Below are 23,703 nucleotides of genomic sequence, written 5' to 3' on the forward strand. Positions count from 1 at the left end.
TATTTCTGCTTTTCTTTGGTAAAATCATACATGCTGCTGTTTTCTATCAAAAATAAAGCTAATTTTAGGGGCCAGCACGGTGGCGTAGTGGTTAAGTGCACATGCTCCACTTCGGCGGCCCGGGGTTCGCAGGTTCGGATCCCGGGCACAGACTGATGCACCCCTTGTCAAGCCATGCTGTGGCGGTGTCCCATATAAAGTAGAGGAAGATGGGCACGGATGTTAGCCCAGGGCCTATCTTCCTCAGCAAAAAGAGGAGGATTGGCATCAGATGTTCATTCAGGGCTAATCTTCCTCACTAAATAAATAAATAAAGCTAATTTTAATTAAGAACTTACTGTGGCCAAGATGGAGTAACAGGGACCAGATTTTCTCTCCTTTATGAAATAACCATTAAAAGAGCAAAATAGAAAACAGTGGTTTTTAAGACAATGGACATCAGACTACAAATGACAGTGATTACTGAGACGTGGGAAATGAATGAGGGGAGACCTACGATTGCCCAGCTCACCATCTTCAGAGAGTTTCCAGGTCACGGTGCAGGGGGAGGGATCTGGGCAGGGCCCTGGAGAACCCTGAGTGGAAGAGACGGAGCTGAGAGACCAGGAAGACCAAGGTGGCCAGAGTTTGTGGGAAGGAGCACTGAAGAGAATAGAGCCGCAGAAAGATAGAGCCACAGAAAGAGAGAATTCTGGAGATCCACAGAGGGTCCCCCTCCAGCACTTAGCAGAGCAATGACTCGAGGCCAGGGAAAGAACCACCCAGAAGCATTAGAGGGAGGAGTGCACTCACGTTGGGCAGGGACACATATTCTCATAAATGCAGACTCTTCCAGCTTTAAAAGAAGAAAGAACACAGCAGCAATTCCTCACCACCGTCAGGAAATGTTCTTAGCATGGCCCACAAGAACCTGAATTACCTACATCTTCAGCCTCATCTCTTGGCCCTGCCTCCATCTCAGTCAGCTATTGCCACTAAACTGCCATGTAACAAACAGCCCCTCCATTCAGTGGCTTGCTCCTGGATCACTCCTCTTGAAGCTCTGAATGACCATATAAGAAGTCCTGCTACTCTGAGCCCACCATGCTGTGAGGAAGCCTGAGCCAGCCACGTGGAGATCTGGCCAGCCCCAACAGACACCACATGGAGAAGAGCCCAGGCCCCAGACAAATGGCCCCAAGTGAGTCATCCCAGCCATCTCCAGCTGTTCAAGCCGCCCCAGATGATGTCCCACTGCAGAGCAGAGATGAAGCCCTCCCTGCTGTGTTTCTGAAGCACAGAATAATGAAGTGAGCATAACAAAATGTTTTTCCATGTGATATACCTGAGTACAAAGGTCCCTTCCCCTATTTGAATAATTCCTGCTTCTTATTTCCAGGGGGGAAAAAAGCTTCTTAATGGTCAAAAATGCTGCAGTTTTCTGAGCTCCCAACATGGTTCGTAAGGAACATGTAAGAGATATTTTTAAAATATAATCATGTGTCACTTAACGACGGCAATACGTTCTGAGAAGGGCATCATCAGGCGATTTCGTTGTTGTGCGAACATCATGGAGTGTGCTTACACAAACCTAGATGGTCTAGCCTACTACACCCCTAGGCTGTGTCGTACTCATCTTATGGGACCACCGTCATATATGCAGTCTGTCCTTGACTGAAACCTTATGTGGCACATGGCTGTAGTCAAATATAAAACTAAACTAGAAAAAAAAAAACTTCAGTGGCTTAAAACCACTATCTCTTATTCTCACACTCTCGGGTCTGTGGATTAGCTGGGAGGCTCTTCTTCATAAGTCTCAGGCTTGGAGGGGCACTAGGCACGTTCTTACCATGACAAGGCCAGAAGCTTCCAGAAGGATGAGGGGAAACACACAATGTCTCTTCAGATCTACACATAAAATAAAAATTTGACGTGTAAAGCAAGTGTGTGTCGCTTTAACAGGTAGCCTTGGGGATACATAAGATACTGTGTCTCACAGTGAAGGGCATGTTGATTTTGGTGAGATAAATTTGTCTTCCACTCTCTGTCCACATGTTTCTCTGCTTTCACGATTATCTAAAATGATCTTGTGCCCATTTTTCTGATGACCGAGGAAAGAGTTTATGAAAGCTAACAGAATTCCTTCATAGGAAGCATTTCATAGGAAGCTGGCTAATAGTAAATCCTACGTACATGTTATAATCATTTGCCCAAGACAGTGGATTTGTCATCTTTGCTCTGGACTGGAATTACATCAAATTCCTGAGACAAATGATTTCCATGAATTAATGGTGAACTGTAGGCTGCTAACCCCACCTCCCACCCTTTCTGTGCTGTGTGGCCTGGGGTAAGTAATGTAACCTCTTTGATCCTTAGATTCTTTTTTCTAAGCCTGCGGCCCCTGCCCCTTCCCTTGAGGAAGAAGAGCCCCGCCCCCATACTGCTGTCCCCGCCCACCACTCTGGGGGCAGACACGCCCAGGCCCCGCCCCCAGCCTTCCTGCCCTCCTCCGCTCCCGCTGCCGGGACCCGTCGTCCCCATTGCCTGCAGACGCAAGGCCTTCTGGGAGTTGCAGTTTCGGTGACCCAGGCTCTGCGGGCCACAGTCGCTGCGCAGGCGGGACGCGGTGCCTTCTGGGATTTGTAGTTCTTGGGGGCCGACTGCCGGCCGTAACTCTCCGGACGCGCATGCGCAGTCCGCCCCGGCCTGGCGCTGGGCTTTTCCGCGGTGGCCGCAGCCTTGACTTGTGCGGCCGGCACGTTCGCGCCACCGCGGGATGAGGGGTTACCGGGGATCCGCGCGTGCCAGGTTGGGCCGGAGACAGAGGAGAATGTGAACCGAGCCCACAAGACTGGCAGGAGCCGCTCCAGGCCTTCGAAGCTGGTCCCGGGAGGCGAGGCCGCCGGTGTGTGGTGTGCGCGTGCGCGAGTGAGTGTGCGTGTGTGTCTCCGCACGTTCGTTATTCCAGCGATGTGCCTGTGCATGAGTCCCGTCACCGTGTTTGCACGTGCGTGCCCGTGCAACAGTGCATGTGACTCTGCGTGTGATTCCGTCCCCGCATGTTTGCGTGTGGGTGTCTCCATCAGTTTGTGCCCTTTCGGGTGTGTTACTTGTTCATGCGACTCAGTGTGTGAGACTGCCTCACGTGTCACTGTGTGTTTCCACGTGCCTGACCCCGGCGGCGTGTGCCCGGGAAGGGGAAGCGGTGTGCATTACTGACCATGTGTCTGTGCCTTTGGGGACCTCTGCCCATGTGTGACTTTGGGCATGTGTGGATCTTCTTCTCCTGGGTGTGAGGTGTGTGATTCCACGCGTGTGTCTGGGTGTGCAGCTGTGTAGGATGGGCCTGCCAGCATGGAGCTGGGCGGCCTGGGTGTGCCTGTGTCATTCTGTGTGTGCCTGAGCGTGACTCTGCGTGTGGAGGGCCGTGCAGGTGTGTCACAGGATGCATTTGTGAGAGACACGGCATAAGTATGGCGTCGCTGTGTGTGTGCTTCTGCGCATAGGGGAGACCCTGCACACGTGTGACTTTGAGCACATGTGAAGCCCTGCCCACTGCGTGTGACTATGTGTGTGTCAGGGTGTGCCATTGTGGGTGGTGTCCCAGTGCATGGCCTGCCTGTGTGGAGCAGGGTGATGTGTGTGAGCTTGTCATGTGTGCAGCTACGTGTGCCCGAGACCCTGTGTGCATGCACAAGGGTGACTGCAGGTGTGCTTGGAGCCATGCAGGTGTGCAAGCCTGCCTGTCTCCTTGTGTGGGGGGAGAACTGTTTGCCACAACGTAAGGGTGTGTGAGTGCCAGGAAATGCCTTGTGTTTTTCCTCCACACACCTGCGTCTACCCCACCATCTTCCTTCATGATCCCTGTTTCTTTCTCCCACAGCGCCAACTGGATGCACTGAGGCACAGTGGCCAGAGCGGGGACCACAGTCTGAGTGACATGGACAGGATCTGATGCTCCCGAGGCCACGAGGTGGGTACCACTGCCCGCTCCGGGGACCCAGCTGGGCCCAGCGGGCCTGAGGGCTGCCCGCGGAGGTGGACTGCCACCAGCAAAGTTCTCCCCGCTGCACATAAGACACTGCATGGCGTGACCCTCACCCCCCACCACACCTGATGACCCCTGCTCTCCGCCTCGGTCACTCTGCTGCAGCCCCCCCCCCCAGTCCTGTACTTTTCCTCTCTGACCCCAGTCACGGTCCTGCCCAAGGACCTTTGCACCTGCTGTGCTTGCAGCCCAGAACACTCACTCCGTCCCTTCCTTCAGGTCTCTGCTCAGAAGTCGTCTTCTCAGTGAGGCCTGTGCTGGGGGAAGAGCGTTGCAGGCAGATGGAACAGCCAGTGCAAAGGCCCTGAGGTAGGAGCGTGCCTGGCATGTTTGTGGACCAGTAAGGAGGCCTGTGGCTGGAGCAGCACGAGCCCAGGGCAGGCGAGGGTGTTGTGGAGGATGAGGTCAGGGAGGTGCCGTGCAGGCTGCGGAGAGGAGTGTGGCTTTTGTGAAGCCATTAGTGATTTTAAGCAGGGGAGGGAGAGCTCTGGAGCCAGGCGGCCCCCTGTGGGCCCTGGCACTGCCACGTCTGGGAGCCTCCGTGAGGAATTGATGAACTAATCCATGGGAAGAGCTGAAGGGGTGCTGGGCACATAGCTGTGTGTTCCACAGTGCTGGTTAGCATTGCCAGCCACCGTAATGACATTCCCGTGCTGGCTTCAGAGTGGCCGAGACCAGTGCCTCTCAGACGTTCCCGTGCCCACGAATCATCTGGGACTCTTGTTAAAAAGCAGATTCCAGGGGCCGGCCTGGTGGCACAAGTGGTTAAGTGAGTGCGCTCCGCTGCGGCAGCCTGGGGTTCGCCAGTTCGGATCCCAGGCGCACACCGACACACCGCTTGTCAGGCCATGCTGTGGCGGCGTCCCATATAAAGTGGAGGAAGATGGGCACGGATGTTAGCCCAGGGCCAGTCTTCCTCAGCAAGAAGAGGAGGATTGGCAGATGTTAGCTCAGGACCGATCTTCCTCACAAAAAAAAAAGCAGATTCCAAGTCACCAGGCCTGGGGAGGGCCCAAGCTCTGCATCTGTCACAGGCGATGCTGATGCTGCTGGTCCTCAGGCCAGGGCGGAGCAGCGAACTTTTGCCATGTGCGCATAATCCCTAAAAACTAAATGGTTTAGTTTTCCTGTCTTTAAGCCTAGATAGCAGCATCCCTGGTAAATTCTTGTGCATCTTACCTTGTTTGCCAACAGTGTATTTAGGTTCTGAGCTGGTGCAGCAGCTGACGGTTATTCATGTTTTGCTGTGAGATACTCCCTTGTGCGAATATACCCTCGTTTGTCCAGTCCCTTGCTAACGGACAGGTGGATTGTTTCTAGAATTTGGCTGTTACAAACACTCTCAGACAGGCCTCCTCGTACACACATGTGCACGTTTCTTTTGCTCACATTCCAGAAAATGTAATTATTGGGCCACAGGGGATGTGTGTCTTCAGCTTTCCTAGAAAAGCCCAGTGGCTTTTGCAGTGCCTGCTCCCACCAGCACTAGATTATGCATGGAATTTGGGGGCTGTTTTCCTCTGTGTATGGAGCGGACTGATTTTTCTCTGGAAAAGAAAACTGTCTCTCTGTGTGTAACAGCTCAGGCTGCCCTAACAAAATACCATAGATTAGGCGGCTTAAACAACAGAAATTTATTTTCTCGAAGTTCTGGAGGCTGGAAGTCTGGGATCCAGGCGTCAGCACGGCCAGGGGTCTGGTGAGAATCCTCTTCCTGGCTTGCAGATGGCGGCAGCCCTCTGGCTGTGTCCTCACGTGCTAGAGAGGGAGCTGTGCTGTCTCCCTGTCTTAGGAGGATGCTAATCCCATCATGAGACCCCACCCTCATGGCCTCATCTAAACCTAATCACCTCCCAAAGGCCCCACTTCTGAACACCATCACTTTGGGGGTTAGGGCTTCCATGTATGAATTTTGGAGGGACACAATCTGGTCCATAGCACCAGGTTACAAGCCTATATTTAAGAGCTGACAGATTCATATTTTTTCAGAGATCTTTTAAAATTGTTTTCAGTTCCGTTAAGTCAGTGGTTCTCAGCCAGGGGTGGTTTTGCCCCCCAGGGGACACTTGGCAATGTCTGGGGACATTTTTGGTTGTCACAACTGGGGGAGTGGTGGGGGGAGAGTGCTCTTGTCATCTGGAGGGCGGAGGCCGGGGATGCTGCTCAACATCGTACAATGGACAGCATGGCCCCACGACAAAGAATGACCTGACCTCACTGTCACTAGTCCGGAGATCCTAAGTCCTTTACAGCCCGGGACAAACGACAAAGCTTTTGGTTTTTTTCTTTTCTTTCTCTCAGATCCAGCAGAGATGTGAAATCGAGGCAGCAGCTCGGGAAGCTGGGATGGAAGGACTCCTGACCGTGGCCGCCCCCCAGGGCTCCACGTTGGGAGAAACCTGGAAACACGAGGGCCAGTTCAGGGGCCCACAGGAAGGCTGTTTGAAGCAAGAGGCCGAGGTGCACGAGGAGGCCCAGGCCGGGGACAGCATCCAGGAGCGTGACGAGCTGGGCGGAATCCCAGGAACCAGATCCAGTGCCCCCATCACCCAGGTGGGCGGCAGGCCCCAGAGGCGCGGCGCGCCGAGAAAGAGCCCAAAGCCAAAGCAGGCAGGTGCCGGCGGGGAGGAGCGCGGTGGCGGCCGGAAGCCGTGGAAGTGCGAGGTCTGCGGCAAGGCCTTCAGCTACTGCTCAGCGCTCACCCTGCACCAGAGGACGCACACCGGGGAGAAGCCGTTCGCCTGTGCGGACTGCGGCAAGGCCTTCAGCCAGAGCGTCCACCTGACGCTGCACCGGCGCGTGCACACGGGCGAGCGGCCCTACGCGTGCCCCGAGTGCGGCAAGGCCTTCAGCCAGGGCTCCTACCTGGCGTCGCACTGGCGCGTGCACACGGGCGAGCGGCCGCACCGCTGCGCCGACTGCGGCAAGGCCTTCGCGCGCCCCACGCACCTGGCCCAGCACCGGCGCGTGCACACGGGCGAGCGGCCCTTCGCGTGCGGCCAGTGTGTCAAGGCCTTTCGCAACCGCGCGTCGCTGCTGGAGCACCAGCGCATCCACACAGGCGAGAAGCCGTTCGCGTGCGCACAGTGCCAGAAGGCCTTCCGCTTCTCCTCGGCACTGCTGCGCCACCAGCGCACCCACACGGCCGAGCGGCCCTACGCGTGCGGCCAGTGCGCCAAGGCCTTCACGCAGATCGCGCACCTCACGCAGCACCGGCGAGTGCACACGGGCGAGAAGCCCTACACGTGCCCCGAGTGCGGCGCGCCCTTCAGCCAGAGCGCCTCGCTGGCCGAGCACTTGCGCATCCACACCGGCGAGAAGCCGTACGCGTGCGGGCAGTGCGGGAAGGCCTTCACGCAGGTCTCGCACCTGAGCCAGCACCAGCGCGTGCACACGGGCGAGCGGCCCTACGCGTGCCAGGACTGCGGCCGCGCCTTCAGCAACCGCTCGCACCTCGCGCAGCACCACCTCGTGCACACGGGCGCCAAGCCCTACAAGTGCCCGGAGTGCGGGGCCGCCTTCAGCCATGTGTCCTCCCTCCTCGAGCACCAGAAGATCCACACGGGCGAGAAGCCCTACCGCTGCGTGGACTGCGGCAAGGCCTTCAGCCAGGGCTCCTCGCTGACGCTGCACCGGCGCACACACACGGGGGAGCGGCCCTACGCGTGCCCCGAGTGCGGCAAGGCCTTCAGCAACCGCGCGTACCTGATCCAGCACCACATCGTGCACACCGGGGAGAAGCCCTACGAGTGCAGCGGCTGCAGCAAGGCCTTCAGCTTCTCTTCGGCCCTCATCCGGCACCAGAGGACGCACGCCGACGGGGAGCCCTACGCACGTGAGCGGTGCGGGGTCGCCTTTGCCGGGCTGCCACAGCTGACTCGACACCTGAGCCCCCACCAGGAGGAGAAGCCGGTCGGCAGCAGTGACCCCACGGACACCGCCGTGGACCAGCAGCAGGATAAAGGCTGACGTTTATTGGCGCCTCCTGTAGCTGGTCACTCGGCTGAGCACATGCACACCTCATCTCCACCCTCCCGGCACCAGAGGGAGATACCCTGATATCCCCACGTCGCCCGTGAGGAAACGCAGGCTCAGAGAAGCTCGGTGACTTGCCCGAGATCACACAGGGAGGAAGTCACAGGGAAGGGACTGGACCCCACATCTGCCGGACTCCCTCCCACTGCATCCCTGGTGCAGAACTATAAATGTGACCCATGACAGTAGACCGGAAGAGGAATCGGGGGTCTCTGGCTGGCCTTTTAATCAATGTTATGATTGAGCACGCGTTTGTTCCATAAATGTAACTGAATAAAAGGTTCAGCTCCCTTGGTGAGGTGTGCTTATTAACTGAGGGAGCAGGGTCTGAGGAAGAACTGTGTATCCCCTAGGACTGAAACAGTGCCTCTGAAATCAGTGAAAATGAGCTGGAAAAACCAGAGCAGGAAAAGTTGTTCTCAAAGGGAGTGCCTTTCCCCTGACAGCCTGCAAGGGGATTTTTAGACTAGACCACAGTTTTATTTTCAGGATGAGAAAACACCTCCCCCCTCCAGCTTTTTTGCCCCCTAACTCAAAGTCCTGACTTTAATGGTTGTGTCAGTCAGCTGTGGCTGTGTAACAAATCACCCAGCACGCAGTTGTCCACTTAACGTTTCCCATGCTGGGTGCTTCTGAAGGTCTGGGCCAGGCTCCACTGATCTTGTCTGGACTCAGTCTTGAGTCTGTGGTCAGCTGTGGGTGGGGTGAGGGCTAGCTGGTCCAGGAGGGCTCAGCTGGGCCAACTCAGGCACCCCCCGTCGAGACTCAGTCTAACCTGGGTGTGTCCTCATAATGGTGGCAGGAATTTGAGAGTGGACACATGTAAGCACAGTTTCAAGCCTCTGATTATGTCAAGTTTGCTTCTCATCCCACTGGCCAAAGCCAGCCTCATTGCCAAGCCCAGGGGCCGTGTAGGAAGGGCCTCCCCAAGGGTGTGGCCGCAGGAAAGAGTGAAATGTGGGAATCATTCTGGCAACCCACCTACCATCACGGTGAAATAGAAGTTCTAATCACACAGTATGATCTTTACAGAATGATTCTAGGGGTAACACATTCATGGGTCCTCAAGTTATAAATTAAAAAGAAAATTAATCTCGCCACTATCCTCCCTCTCCCCCAGCCAGCAAGTTCCCCTCCCTAGAGGCCATGATTCTTAACAGTTTCCGGGTCTCTTTCCAGCATAGTCTATGCATATATAAGCACGTATTTTTATGAATATTTGTTTAGATCATAAATGTGCTAAAAAGATGTATAGTAGACATTAGTATACCAATGGTGCCCATGGCACGCAGTTTTCCATCCTGCATTTAGTCATTATCTTATATTCTGAGGCAGCCTGTATCATTAGACAGTGATTCTCATTTCACAGCATTTGGGCGTAAGGTCTCTTAGGTAATAGAATCACTTATGATTGCTCTGATCTCACTGAGATTTGTTTGGCTCCAAAAAAGAAAAATCACTGAAAAGTATTTTCCAACTATGAGTTAAGAACGCCTTTCTTACAAGGTTGACCAGCAAATTGTCCTGTGTCATAGGACCACACAGGCCCCTTCTGCATAAAAAAGAACCCCCCTTGTTTTAAAAAATTTTTGTTGTGAGATTTTTCAATTATACAGAAAAGTGTAAAGTACAATAAACATCCATATGTCCACCTAGATTCAATAGCTTTTTAAAAAATAATAATTTTAATAAAAATAAATACCTAAAAATATTTTGAGTAATAAAACTTACCATATTTTACAATATATATTTGCTTTTAAAAGTAGGTCATGAAAATGTGTCTATATGTATATTTTCCTGGTCTATTTTAAAGTAAACTGCAGACATGATACCAACTCACCACTAGTGCATCTCTAAGATAAATGAAGTATCTTATAAACAACCACAATACCATTATCACCACTAACACACCTAACGGAATTAATAATTTCTTAATATCCAGCATCCGGTCCATATTCAGATTTCCTTGCCCCCCCAAAAAACAGTTTGAAGAAGTGACGTAAGTTATCAGAAAATGTGTCAAGCGTTGAAAATAACTCACACAAATGATCTTTAATGTGTATAACTGAGGGGGGAGCTAAGACAGGCAGGGGGAGAGACAGACACATCTGTCTCTCTGCCCACCAACTCCCTCAACTCAGCCCTACCAAGGAAGCCGGTGGGGGGCCTGGGAGGAGACAATCTGTCTGCCTTTTTTCTTCTGTCCTGGTGTCACCTGCACAGGCCTTGGCACACACTAGGTCCTCAGGAAATATCAGGTGAATGAATGAATAAGTGAAAAATCCCTGACCTGGCTCTGGGGCCCTGCAGGGTCAGGAACCACAGTGTCTAAGTCTCCCCTGTGCTCCAGACATCACCCAGGCAACAGCACACAGTAGGTCCTCATGAAGTGCCGGGTGACTGAATGACTGATTGTACGTCCCCAGCACTAGCCCTTGGAGTCATTCAGAGTCAGGGACCACACAGTTGGTACTCCCTGTGCCCCAGACATTGCCCAGCTCAAGCTTCAGCACACAGTTGGTCCTCAAGAAATAGAGTGACTGAATGAATACGTAGTTGAACATGCCCAGCCCCGGCCCTAGAGCGCCAAGGGTCGTGGACCACACAGTCTGGCTCCGCCCCCCGCCCTTCCCCCAGCCCAGGCCTCTGCACACAGTAGGTGCTCAGGAAAGGCCCAGTAAACGGATACATGAATGAAATGGGATCCTACTTTACAGACGCGGGACTGTGTTCCGTCACCCGACAGAGCAGGAGAAGGCAGGCTCTCAGAGGCAGAAGGGCTGGGGGTCAGCCGGGCCGTGGGCGGGGCGGGGCGCGGGTCGATCGTCTGTCCACGGAACCCTTCCGCCAAGACCGCAGGAGAGCCGCGCTGGTCGAGTGCGCAGGCGCAGGGGCCTGGGGTGCCCCCCCACCCACCCCCCAGCGCGCAGGCGCGCAGGCGCCGGGCTGCATTCTCGGGGAGGGGGCGTGTACGCAGAGGTTGACTGTGCGGGGCGGGGCCTCCTCCGGCGCTGCCTCGCGTGTTGGCTAACTGCCCTTCTGTGACCTCCTGTCCCTGCAGCAGAGCAGGGGTGGGAAGTGAGGGGGTGTGTGACGAGAGTCTGCCCCGAGTCCCTCCTGCTCAGGAGGAGCTGAGACCCTGGGGGAGGAGAGAGTCTGCCCCGAGTCCCTCCTGCGGCAGCCAGCAGCCCCGGAGGAAGCGGGAGTTTGTCGTCCCTGCTGCTGCAGAAAGAGTGGAGCCCCGAGAGCCCAGTCTGCCCTGAGTCTCTGCAGCTGTGGAAGGAGCTGAGCCCCTGGAAGAGGAGTTATAAAAGATATGTGTTTCAGAGCTTTCGGAATGTAGGGATTACAGATAAGGTAAAGAAGAAAAGGAGTTGTCGTTCAGTGAACACCACAGCCCAGGATGCTGAAGCCGCTCCCTGGTGGCAGCGTGCGGCAATCCCATCAACCCAAAACCACTCCCGCAGTCGGAATTGCGCATGCGCGGAGTTGGCACTTTTATGATGAGAATTACAAGCCGTGGGCCACGCGGCAGGCCAGACGGGCGTCCCAGTTATTTCCCTATGATTTTAGATTTGCCGACTTCTTGGACGTTATTTCCTCCTCCTCCGTGTTTGCCAGATACTATGTGCAGATACTGCCCTGGGTCCAACACCTTCTGTTCTAGGAGAGGATGGAGCATCTTTAAGTGCATGGGGGAGTGGGCAGAAAGGGTGGGCCCCACAAGCTGGTGTGGGGGTACAGGGACTTCCAGGGAGAGACAGCCTGAACTCCACAACCCCCTCCCCCAACTCAGCCTTCCCAGGACTCAGTTCCTCCCAGGAGAGCCAACCCAGGACGAGGAATGGCCCCGGAGGAGGCCAGACAAGAACCGCATTAAACCCGCAATTGTCAGGTGGTGATACAGGCTGTAAAGACAAGTGGAGAATGACCTGCAGAGGGAGGTGCTACTTGAGGGTGGTCAGGGGAGGCCTCTCTAAGGAAGCAACATCGGAGCAGAGACCTGAAGGAGGTGAGGGAGCCCTGTGAGCTTCTGGGGGAAGAGCATCCCAGGCAGAGGCCCAATCCAGAGCCAGTGCAAACGTCCTGAGGCAGGCGCATGATGATCTTGTTCAAGAAACAGCAAAGAAGCCAGTGTGGCTGGAGTGGAGTGAGGGAGAGTAGGAGGGATGGGAGCCAGGCCAGTTTGTGTAGGGCTGGACAGTCATTGTGAGGACTTCAGCTTTTACCCGCTGAAGTGAGTGGATTATGAATGGTCTTAATTAATTGGATCTGTCTGGCTGTGAGGTGGAGAACAGAACATCAGGAGTGCGGGTGGAGACCCACCATCAATGAAATGAGGTTCCTGGGACATGAGAGAGCCCAAAGGAATGACCACTGCTCATCTGATTTATATCACTATCATGATTATTTTCAACATCCCACAAATCTGATTAAGACTTGCAGCACTGTCGGAGCTAATCACAGCCCCGTCAGGCCCCTGGCCTGGACACTGAGGACGAGGACGGTCTCCACAGACATCTCCCAGTCTCCACCTTTGCCCTGCCGCAGGCCACCCTCCGCCATTCCTCCAGCAGCTTGTTCCTGCCTCGGGCCTCTGCAGCTGCTCTTCTCTTGGTCCGTTATCTCAAGACTCGGGTCCGTGCAACAGAGCAGCGATGGGAGGGTGGTGAGTGAGGAGACTCTGCCCCAAGTGCCGCTTTGCCACGTAGAAGAGCTGATCACGGGGCGGTGGTCGCCATCCCGCCGGCCATGTGGAGAAAGAGAGGGAGGTCACCCCCTTCAGGGCACATAACTGTGAGGTCAATGGAGAGGACCTGGAACCAGCTATAAATTAAGCCAATTTCATCCCAAACTTTGGTGTAACATGAACCAATAATTAACCTCTTTGCTTAAGCTTATTTGAATTGAGCTGCTCTTATTTGCAACTGATAAAATCCTAACAAATGTAACAACCGAGGCTTGTATTCCCTTCTTTGAAGGGCCAGTTGTGGCTTATTGGATGCAATTGGCCCGAGAGAGGCTGGAGAGAGAGAGAAATTAGTATTTCTCCCTGCCCTCATTTCTCCAGCAAACTCAGGAGAGGTCATCGGAAGTCCTATTAAAACAAAAGGACACAAAGAGTCTAAAATAAATACACACATGCAGGAATTTAAAAAGAGCAGGATGGAAATAACCAGTATGAGACAAGGTAAAATTTAAGGCAAAGGATTAAATTGGTTTAAATGATCATTTTATATTTGACAAAGGATTCAGAATCAGGTTTTAGCCAATGTTTATTGAGTACCTACTATATACCTGGCACTGTGCTTGGTGATTACATATATTATTTGATTGGCAAAGACATAACAGTACTGTACTTATATGCATCAAATGACACAGTGGCTAATACATAAAGCAAAGATTATAAAACTATATTGATGAACAATCACACTAACAGATTTTCACTTAACCTTATTGGGTTTTGACAGATAGGCTAGGTCAAAATTAAATAACACAGGAATCTGAGCAACATAAGTGACACGACTGAGTTAATTAACAGACAGGTAGAGTTTTGAATTCTACAGACAGAAAATACATATTCATCTTAAATGTCCGTGAGACTGTGCAAACACAGGACATGTTCTAGGCCACAATAAAAGCTTTTAAAAAGGTTTTGGAAGCAGATATATTATAGGCCACGTTCTCTGTTCACAGTGCAGTGAATCAAGAAAGAAAAACTATTTTTAAATAAACCCAGTCTCTGAGTTTCCAAGCACTCTTTAGAAACACTACAATATAATATTTGGACAACAATGTAAACAAGAACACAAACTATCAAACTTTAAGATGTGGCCAAGGCTATAGACAGAAATACATTTATCTATTAAGTATACTGTTACAGAAAAAAATTTTTTGAAAAAAGAGAATATAAATCAATTCAGTACTCAACCTAAAAATTGAGACAAGGAAGAAACAATTAAAAAATAAACCCAGTATACACTAAAGGAAAACAAATTATAAACCAGAGAAATAATGGACATAAATTAATCCAAATGCTGGTTCTTCAGAAAAATAATAAAAACTAGATAAACCTTTGACAAATCTAATAATGGGTAAACCACAAACAGAAGTTGAAAGGAAGAGAAGGGATAGGGCAAAATAAAGAGGAGAGTTTAATTATGAAATAGTATGCATAATTCAGCTAATAATCTGAAAAGGTCAATGGAGTGAAGAATATTCTAGAGGATAAAATAACACTATAAATCATCAAAATTAATGAAGTAAAAAATATTAATAAACTGATAACCTGGGAAGAAACTGAGAAAGCCATTCAAGAATTAGCTGAAAGTTTCCCTCCATAGCTCTAGGACCTGATTACTTTACTGGTAAATTCTTTCAAAATGTCAAGGAATTGATGCTTCTCAAGCTACAGAAACTATTCAAAAGCATAGAAAAGGATAAAAGTTACTCAAGTCCTTCTAAGACGCAAGGTTAGCCATGATACCAAAACTTGACAAAGATAGCACCAATCTTACATATGAAGATAGAAGCAAGAATCCTACATAAAATATCAAGAAATAGATTTCAGTATCTGAAAAGACTGGTGCACCACAACGCTAAGAATGCAAAGATGACTTGATATGAAGAAATCTACCAGATTTCATCGATCCTAAGTTGCACATTTTTTCACCTTCTCTGAATTCAGATCAGGGTGCATCTTCTAGTTGGTGGCATCTTACAGTTAAGTAGCTTTTTTTCTTTCTCAGTGGTATATAAAATAATTGGTGTTTTACAATCGATGGTGTCCTAAGTTCCATGAAACACAGTAATGCCAAACCTCACACCAAAGGTTAAATACAAAATAAAAATCATCTTGATGGATGTTTAAAAGGCATTTGATAAATCCAATACCCATTCCTGATTTTTAACCGGGACACTTCCTCAACATGACACAGGGCATCTGTTTTGAAACAAGAGCCACCATTACAGTTAAATGTGAAACATCATAGGCATTCCCGTTAAAACCAGGAACAAAAAAAGGACACACACGACCAAGACGATGGTTGTTTGCTGTGGAGCTTTCGACCACTCCACAAAGCCCTGAAACAGAAAAAAGAAAAAAAAGTATAAACATTAGGAAGGGAGGGGCCCCCATTGTTATCTGTAGGAAAATGGGATTATAGGATCGGGAATGAAACAGCATATCCACTGAAAAGCTGTTTGAATTAAAAGCTATACAATGAAGTGACTAGATATAAGATAAAGTAATAGACCTATGCCCTAGCAGAGGAAATATCAGAATAATGGTACATGTGATTTCAAAATGATATCTAGTCTCCCAGTCTTAAATACCATCTACACTCTGATGACTCTCATACGTATGTGTGTGTGTGTGCGTGTGTGTATTTCTTGACCCAAACCCTCTCCTGAATTCTCAAATTATAAATCTCACTGTCTGCTTGCCATCTCCACTTGCATATCTAATGGGCATCTTAAACTTTAAGTGTCCGGAATATCCCACCCCCAAAAAGCTCCTCACACAGTTTTCCCCACATCTCTCCCTCAGGCCCCTCCAGACCTCCAACTGTGGCGTCCTTGACTCCTCTCTCTCTCTCAACACCCACATTCGAGCCATTGGTAAATGCTGTTGGCTGTACCTTCAAAACACATCCAGCAGCTGAGCCCTGCTGTAACCACGGGCCCACTAGGACCACTTCAAACTGACCCCACCTTATCACAGAGTGACTGAGTTGTTTTTCAGAAAATTTGCTAAGTCGCATAGCCAGAGCATGCACAGAACAGAAAATCTTGACTGGAAATGACCCTGGAACCAAAGATTCTCCCCACCACGGGACGAAAGGACCAGGACATGACCAGCACTTGAAAGTCAGACTCTCATCAGAGGTGAGGGGTCCGTTGTCTAGGGAGATCTGGTGTTAAAGCCCCTTCCACACCTTACCATAAATGTTTAAAACCTTGCCACAAATGTTTAAAGCCCTCCAACCAAAACCTGCCCTGCCAGTGTTTCTGCATGCCAGCCTGTTCTCTTTATCTCTTAAATTTCACCCCAAATCCTGAATCAGGAGGCAGATTTGAGAGCTTTTGCCTCCTGTCTCCTTGCAGGTTGACCTGGCAATAAAACTTTCTTCTTTTCTTGAAAGCTGATGCTGTAATAATTGGCTTTTTATGTGCACCGAGCAAGAGGACCCCATCTTCCTGCAGTAACAATTCCATCCCCTCCACAACCACCACCTTGGTCAAAGCTGCCATCACCCTTGTTTCTTACCTTGACACCACCCCACCCCCAACTCCTTCTCCGAGGGTCAGCCACAGTGTTCCTGCAAAGTGGGGCTCATTCTCCCCGGCCCTCTCACCTCCAAGCCTTTGCATTATGGATTCCTCTGCCTGCTTGGAATGCCTTTTCCCCCAGATACCCTTAAGGCTTTGTCCATCACATCTTCCATCTCTCCGTTCCTTAGAAAACTCTTCCCACACCACTATATTTAGAACAGCACACACCAGCACCTTCCCCCAGCAGACCCCAGCACCACTCATCTCCCTTACCCAACTTTCTTTTTCTCCAGACCCCATGAAGGCAAAGACTTTGGTTTGCTCATGGCTGTATCCCCAGTGCCTGGAACAGTGCCTGACACAGAGCATAAGCTTGTAAATATTTGTCAAATGAATGAATGAATGGAAAGACATACCATGATGAAGGATGGGAAGACAACGTTTAACAGTGGCAATTCTCCAAATTAACATTGAGTTTAGTGCAACTGCTATTAAAATATCAGGGACATTTTGGGAACAGACAAGATATAATGAGCTATCTGGAAAGGCAGGCAGTGGTGAGCAGGAAAAAAGTCCTGTAAAAGAAGAGAAATGGGGGAACACATACTACGAGATGTTAGAGCATATTACAAATCATGGATGGAATTCACATCTCCAGTCTTTGGAAAAGGACCAATTCCTCCCTCTGGCCTGCTCCCTGCTGCTGGATGCCATCTCATTTCAAACCTCCCTTTCACATCCTGGAGGGAATAACCTACAGAAGCAGCTCCCCAGCCTGGCAGAGCATCCCAAACCTCTGGTGGGTTTTCCAAATATCTCAGGCTCCACCCTTGGAGTTTCTGATTCGGTGGATCTTGGGTAGGACCAGAGAATGTGGATTTTTATGAAGTTCCTCATAATCCATGCTACAGAAAATTAGGCGAACTGTACAAACATTCATCCTGAATGAACATTCATTCATCCCCATGGCAACAGCAACAAAGACAACCTAACAGTTCACCAGTTGAGGCAATGGGTGTGACGCAACCATACTATAGAACATTCGGCAGCTGCAAAAATTAAATTTAAAAAAGAATGAAGGTGATCAATACGTATCCATATGGAAAGCTATCCAGAATATATTGGTGAAAACACCAAATGGCAGAATCATAATTTTGCTGTATTCTCCTTTTAGGGGGATTAAGAAATAGATGTAGTTTGCTGTAGGATTCTCTTTAGATGAGGTTCAACAACAGGCAAATTTAATCTCTGTGAGCAGAAGTCAGAATGTGCTTGCCCCTGGGCGGGGAGTGAGAGAGACTGGAAAGAAGGACGAGGGAATTTTCAAGGATGACGGCAAAGTGCTCAGTATCTTGACTGGGGTGTTGGTTACATGGGCGTATATGTGTGTCGACGCTCACTGATCTGTGCGTTTTATTGGAAACGCTTATACCTCAATTTTAAAAAGCAGAGTATAAAGTTAAGAAAATGTCATAAACACAGGGCATCTGAAACCCCGAAATTTTACACACACACACACACACACACACACACACCACGCCACACATCCTAGACCATGCGTGCCTCGCTTGGTCTTCCCCTGTTTCCCAGCTGCTGTGGGTGCTGGTGGTCACCTTTACGGTCTGTGTTTTTGTCCGTGATGGCCCCCTTCTCCTGAGACATGCCCCTTGCTAATGGGAGCCCCCTCTTTGGAGAATTACCTAGGAGGTTACGCTCACGTCCACAACCAGCGGTGCGGCATAAAGGCCTCCCCACTGGCTCAGACGAGGACTGGGTGCTATTCACACTCCAGAGCTCCCGTGGGGTCAGGCTGAGGCGGGACTTCAGTTAAACGCATATATTTGCCTCGCTCCCTCTCGCCCTTCCCAGCCTCCCTCAGCCCCAACGGGCTCCACCTCAGAGCACGCTCCCTCCATAAGTCCCATCCACAAAAATCCCAGCTCCCTCTCAGCTTCTAGGGGAAAAAAAGTCTGCAGGGATGTGGGCGACTTGAGAAAACATTCTGTAGAAGTATAATATGCAAAGAGAAAATTGCATGCATCCTAAGTGTCCAGCTTGATGAACCTTCAGAGAGGGAACACCCCTGTAACCAGCACCCAGAACAAGAAGCAGATCACGGCCAGCACCCCAAAAATCCCCCCTCTCGTACTCCCTCCCTCATCTACCCCACCTCAAGGGCACGGCTATCTTGACTTTAATGCTGTAGACACTTCTGCCTGGATAGCAGCTTTTACCAGGGCTATTTCTGGGTGTTGGGATTTCTTTTTTACCTCACACACATAAATAAGGTTTTCATTTGTGACACATGCTTGTATTATATGGGATGAGTGGGCTGGGTCTATTTCCTGCTCCCTGATTTCCTGTGGGGCCACAGAGTGGAAACTTCTGCCCTCCTGAGAATATCAGAAGAGTAACTCTGCCCCTTCACTCACTCCTCCCGTGAGAGGTGGAGGGACGTATCTGACCAGTGGGCTGGGGAGAGGCCCTCATCCCTTATCCCCCTCTCTTGGGATATCTTAATGGTTAAGGGGCATCCTGGATTCAAATCCTAGCTCTACCATACACAAGCTGAGTGACCTAGGGAAAGTTACTTTACCTCCCTGTGCCTTAGTTTCCCCATCTGTAAAATGGGATCATGACAGATCCTACCTCAAGAACTGTTAAGAGAATCAAATAAATTGAGGTAGCTACATGGTGAGGGCTGTGAGGCCTGGCTGTTATTGTTATGAAAGGTCTCTGGTCCCATATGGCCTGATCCGTTTTCTTTCTTGGAAGGGGGCCGCCTGCAGGAAGGAGGATCTGTCCATGCAGAAAGCTCGGCTGGGTCGGCCTCTGCCCACGAGGTGGGCCCCCGCCCTGCCCCAGTGTGTGTGTTCCGTCAACGCTGGTTGAATGAGCCACGACGGGAAGAATGAGTGAATGGATGAATGAATGATGTCACAGAGGCCTCTGGGCACCTCCCCCTGCTCTAGCGTTCTTATCTTAAAGAGAGGGAGACCATGCTCGCTTCCTCACAGGGCTCATGAGCTAATAAGGAGAGTTAGTGAGCGTCAGTTAATAAATGAGCTAATAATGAGAAGCATCTAGAGTCACGTCAGGCTCCTAACACGCACGAGGTAAGTGGCAGCTCTCATCTGTTTCATTCCCACCCACTTTTTTCCTAACCAGAGATTCCTGACTGGCTCCTACACCTCTCCCTCTCCCTCCACCTAAGCCAACCCCTTTCCTTCCACATGGGGTCCCAGAGTGGTTTCTGTAGATCCTCAGATCCCTTCAAAGGCCCCCCACCACCTGCAAGACACACCAACCTCCCTGACATGGAACTTGGCAGCGAGAGGGGTCCTGTTAAAACATAAATCGAAACACGTCCCTCCCCTGTCCAGAGTGCCCCTACAGCTCCCCCTCACTCAAAGTAAAATCCAACTTTCTACCATGGTCTACAAGACCCTGCATCAGCCTCCCTCATCACCTCCATGACCTCATCTCCAACTTCTCCTCCTCCTCTTCTCCAGCCGCACTGACCCCCCTGCTGTACCTCACATGTGCCAGCCACACTCCTGCCTCAGGGCCTTTGCACCTGCTATGCCCCTCTGCCCGGAACCTCCTCTCCCTAGCTGCCTGCCAGTCTCACTCCCCCACCTCCTTCATGTCTTGACTCCAACATCTCCCTCTCAGTGGGGACTTCCCTGACAGGCTTCTTAAAATAGCAACACTCATCCCACCCCATACTCCTGAAACCCCTTCCTGCTCTATTTTTCTCCATGGCAATTACTACTATCCAGCATAATTTATAGTTTAACTACTTATTTTGCTTATCATCTGTCTAGCTCGGTGACAGTAAGCCCAGTGAAGGCGGGAGCCATTTCTATCGTACTCACTATTGTACCTTCAGTGCCTTGAACACTGCTTGGTACATAGTAGGTGCTCAAAAGATAGTTGTGGTGGGGCTGGCCCAGTGGCGTAGTGGTGAAGTTCTCATGCTCTGCTTTGGCAGCCCGGGGTTCACAGGTTCAGATCCCGGGTGCAGACTTATGTACTGCTTATCGAGCCATGCTATGGCAGGCATCCCACAAAGTAGAGGAAGATGGGCACAGATGTTAGCCCAGGGCCAATCTTCCTCAGCAAAAAGAGGAGGATTGGCAACAGATGTTAGCTCAGGGCTAATCTTCCTCACACACACAAAAAAAGTTGTGGAATGAATGAATGATCTCATCCCAGCCAGATTTTCACCCACATCTCCCACTGCCCACCCCTTAACTCCAACCTTCCCCCAAATGTGCCTTGCTATGTCATGCCTCCATGCCTTTGCACATGCTGTTCCCTCCACCTGGTGGGAGGAAAATATGCTGTGTCCTCCCCCTGCTCTGTCTGGGAAATTCTTTCTCACCCCTAAAATCCCAAGTCTGTTGTCTCCTCCTCTCTGGGACAGCCTAAGATAAGCCTCTTGGCCCACAGAGTTAACTTCTTCCTTTGAGCCATCACACTGTTGCCAGCCCTCATTTCTGCACTGTCGTGGTTTGCCTCCCTTTCCCTGCTGTGAGTCAATAAACCTCTTTTCTGGCTAAAACCAATCAGAGTTGGATTTCTGACATACGATTGGGAGACGGGACCCTCATGTGCTGCTGAGAGTGGTTATGTGATTTTTCTAATACGTAGATAAATGTATAAATAAAAGAACCACTGTTATTATTTCATGTATTGATGTCTTATGCCTCCAAAAGAAAACAGTAGGTCCTTAAATGCAAGGAATATGCCTGATAATTCTGTTTGGTTTTATTCATAGTGTTTGGATAAAAATCCAGTAGGTAGGTAGTGAATGGATGGATGGTTGAGTGGATGGGTGAATGAATGGTGGATTGATGGATGGATCAATGAATGGGCTGGCAGAGGGTTTGATGGGTGGATGGATAGAGATGGATGAATGGATAAGTAGGCATGAGTAGGTGGATGAATAGTAGCTAAATCTTTACTATGGCCAACAAGGAGTAAATGGATGAATGGGAGGGTGGATAGATGAGTGGACAGATGGAAGGGTGAGTGGGTGGGCTGAATGGATGAACTGGTTGCATATGGATGCATGGGTGGGTGAGTAGGTATATAGATAACTGAATATATGGATAGATGGAATGGGTATATAGATGAGCATGCAAATGAAAGGTTGGGTAGATGAATGAATAGACAGATGAAGGAATGGTTGGTGGATGTTTGAGAAGTAAATGGATGGATGAGTGGATGGATGGGTGAATGGATAAGTGGAAGGGTGAGTGGATGGGAGGTCCAATGGATGGATGGATAAGTGGATAGACAGATGAGGTGGATGGATGGATGGATGGAATGGGTATGTGGATGAGTAGGCAAATGAAAGTTGGGTGGATGAATGAGCAGACCCATGAATGAATTATTAATTTATGATGAATTTCTGAGTGAAGGACTGGAGGGTATGTGTGGATGGATTTACACACACGGCCTGGAGACCCTCCACTCCGTGTCTGACGACATAGGGATATGTCCTATTTCCCATGGGAGATCTCTTGGGTCTCACGTACCTGAACAGACTTGTGGGGCAGGGAAATTCCACACTGAGGAAGGGAATGTGACAACCCACTGAGATCAGCAGGGCAGGGCGTTTGCAAAAGAGGAAGGAACCCCCAACTTACCTGGGGGTCCTCTGACTCATCGTCTTCCTCCACGGAGCTCCACTCCTGGGGAAGCCCAGTCTCTTGAGAAGGCAGGTCTGGGGGTGTGGAGGAGAAAGGAGCCATGAGTGAGTGACCAGACCAGCTGGGGTGGGCTCTGCTCGCTCTTCCCATCTGGCATCCTTTCCCTTTTCTGCTAATATCCTACCCCCACACACACATACACATACACACACACACACACACACACACACACACATTCTAGCCTATGTGGTTCAGCGGGGTGGAAAGAATAAGAAATCTGAATTCTGATCCCATTTCCATCACTAACTACCTGGAAGACTTAAAGTGGGTCACCTGATGTGCTCCACCGCCTGAGCCTCTGTTCTTTCAGCTGTCAAATGGGCAAAATAGTTCCTTCTCTAGAGGCCTCTGGCAAAAACTGAGTGAGGGAGCAGAAGAAAAAGCCACAGAATTAAACCATGATGGAGGGATGATGGAGGCTTCCTCAGCTTACAGCCACCGGTAGAGAAATCTCCCCACATTCGAACTTCAGCATCCTCCTCTCTCCTAAGCTGGATAGGACTGGGGGTCAGGCCGCAGGTCAGCATTTCCCACTCTTCCTGCAGCCGGGGACCACTAGGACCCCCCAAACCTCCTCCTCACGGCCAGAACTGGCGTCCATGTTATCCATGCCTCTGTCCCTGGCCTGCTCAGCCCCTGTGGAAGGAGAAAGGACCCTGCCCTCCTAGAAGGTCCAGCCCCCAGTCTGCTGTGGGGGTGTCTTTCAGGTGCCCCCACCTCAGCAAAGGGCACCACCCTTTGTCCGGGCTGTTTGGCCCAAAACCCCAGGAGTCATCCTTATCTCTCTCTCGTCCTCACCTCCCCCACATCCACCAGCAATTACTCTGATTCTCCCTAGTAAATGTGTCCCAAATCTCCCCTCTTACCTCATGTCCACCACCACCACCCCAGCTAGGTCTTCTCTCTCCCGGACTGTTGCAGGAGTCTCCTAACTCCTCCCAGCTTCCACCCTTGACCTCCTAACCCTACAGTTCATTCTCGGGGCAGCTGGATGCAGGGTTTCTCAACCTCGGCGCTAGTAACATTTCTGGCTGCATAATTCCTTGCAGCAGGGGTCCGTCCTGTGCTCTGCAGGACTTCTAGCCCCATTGCTGGCCTCTACCCACTAGCTGGTAGTAGCGTCTTCCCAGTTAGGGGAACCCCAAACATCTCCAGACTTTGCCAAAAGACCCCTGGAGAAGGGAGGGGTGGGGAGGCATAACACCGCCCCCTGTTGAGAACCACTCAGTTAGAAGAATCTTTTTGAAATACTAATGAGATCTGTCTTTCCCCTCTTCAAAACCTTCCTGTGGTTTCCCAATATTACAAACTCCTTGCTACAGTCTATAAGATGTCCCATCACTGGCTCCCTTGATCTCTATCTTTTCTCCCTTTCCTCCCTGGCCTGTTCATCACGGTCTCCTTGAACACAGCAAGCTTGCCGCCCCTGCGGGGTCATTGAGTGTGTAGCTCTGGCCGCCCATGATGCTGTCGCCAGCTCTTGGAACAACTGACACCCTCTCCTGCTTCTCTCACCTTCCCTGACCACGTTTAAGTCGCTCTCCATGCATCATCCTGTTTTACTGTCTTCAGCTCTCAGCAGACATTACTTTTCTTTTTATTTCTTAACTTGTGCGTTGTCTGTTTTCTCCACTAGAACCTGAGCTC

At 50.6% G+C, this 23,703-nt stretch overlaps 2 protein-coding genes across 10 annotated transcripts in view; one reads left to right on the forward strand and one right to left on the reverse strand.

The window, feature by feature from the left end:
• The first annotated feature begins 2,689 nt into the window (after nt 1–2,689).
• ZNF835 (zinc finger protein 835) lies at nt 2,690–8,358 on the forward strand. 4 transcript variants are annotated; one of them, XM_087421052.1, is made up of 4 exons: nt 2,690–2,907; nt 3,863–3,952; nt 4,247–4,336; nt 6,329–8,358. In XM_087421052.1, the coding sequence occupies exon 4, from the start codon at nt 6,374–6,376 to the stop codon at nt 7,994–7,996; it is 1,623 nt and encodes a 540-aa protein (XP_087277178.1). In that variant the 5' UTR covers nt 2,690–2,907; nt 3,863–3,952; nt 4,247–4,336; nt 6,329–6,373; the 3' UTR covers nt 7,997–8,358. The 4 variants fall into 4 exon arrangements, with proteins under 4 accessions (XP_087277178.1, XP_087277177.1, XP_014649833.1 ...); XM_087421051.1 differs by having other exon boundaries at nt 2,690–2,884; XM_087421053.1 differs by lacking the exon at nt 2,690–2,907 and adding an exon at nt 2,961–3,080.
• Nucleotides 8,359–13,229: 4,871 nt separating this feature from the next.
• The window catches only part of SMIM17 (small integral membrane protein 17), a 30,712-nt gene continuing 20,238 nt past the window's right edge, over nt 13,230–23,703 (reverse strand). For all 6 annotated transcript variants that reach the window (XM_014794354.2, XM_087421071.1, XM_087421068.1 and 3 more), the window contains 2 exons: nt 21,994–22,070; nt 13,230–15,145 (listed from right to left, as the gene is read on the reverse strand). In XM_014794354.2, the coding sequence (XP_014649840.1) occupies nt 15,035–15,145; nt 21,994–22,070 (188 nt within the window). In that variant the 3' untranslated portion in view covers nt 13,230–15,034. The remainder of the gene's footprint in view (nt 15,146–21,993; nt 22,071–23,703) is intronic.

This window comes from Ceratotherium simum, chromosome 33, assembly GCF_057802395.1.
Source record: "Ceratotherium simum simum isolate JZ-2026a chromosome 33, ASM5780239v1, whole genome shotgun sequence".
NCBI classification, from domain to species: domain Eukaryota; kingdom Metazoa; phylum Chordata; class Mammalia; order Perissodactyla; family Rhinocerotidae; genus Ceratotherium; species Ceratotherium simum.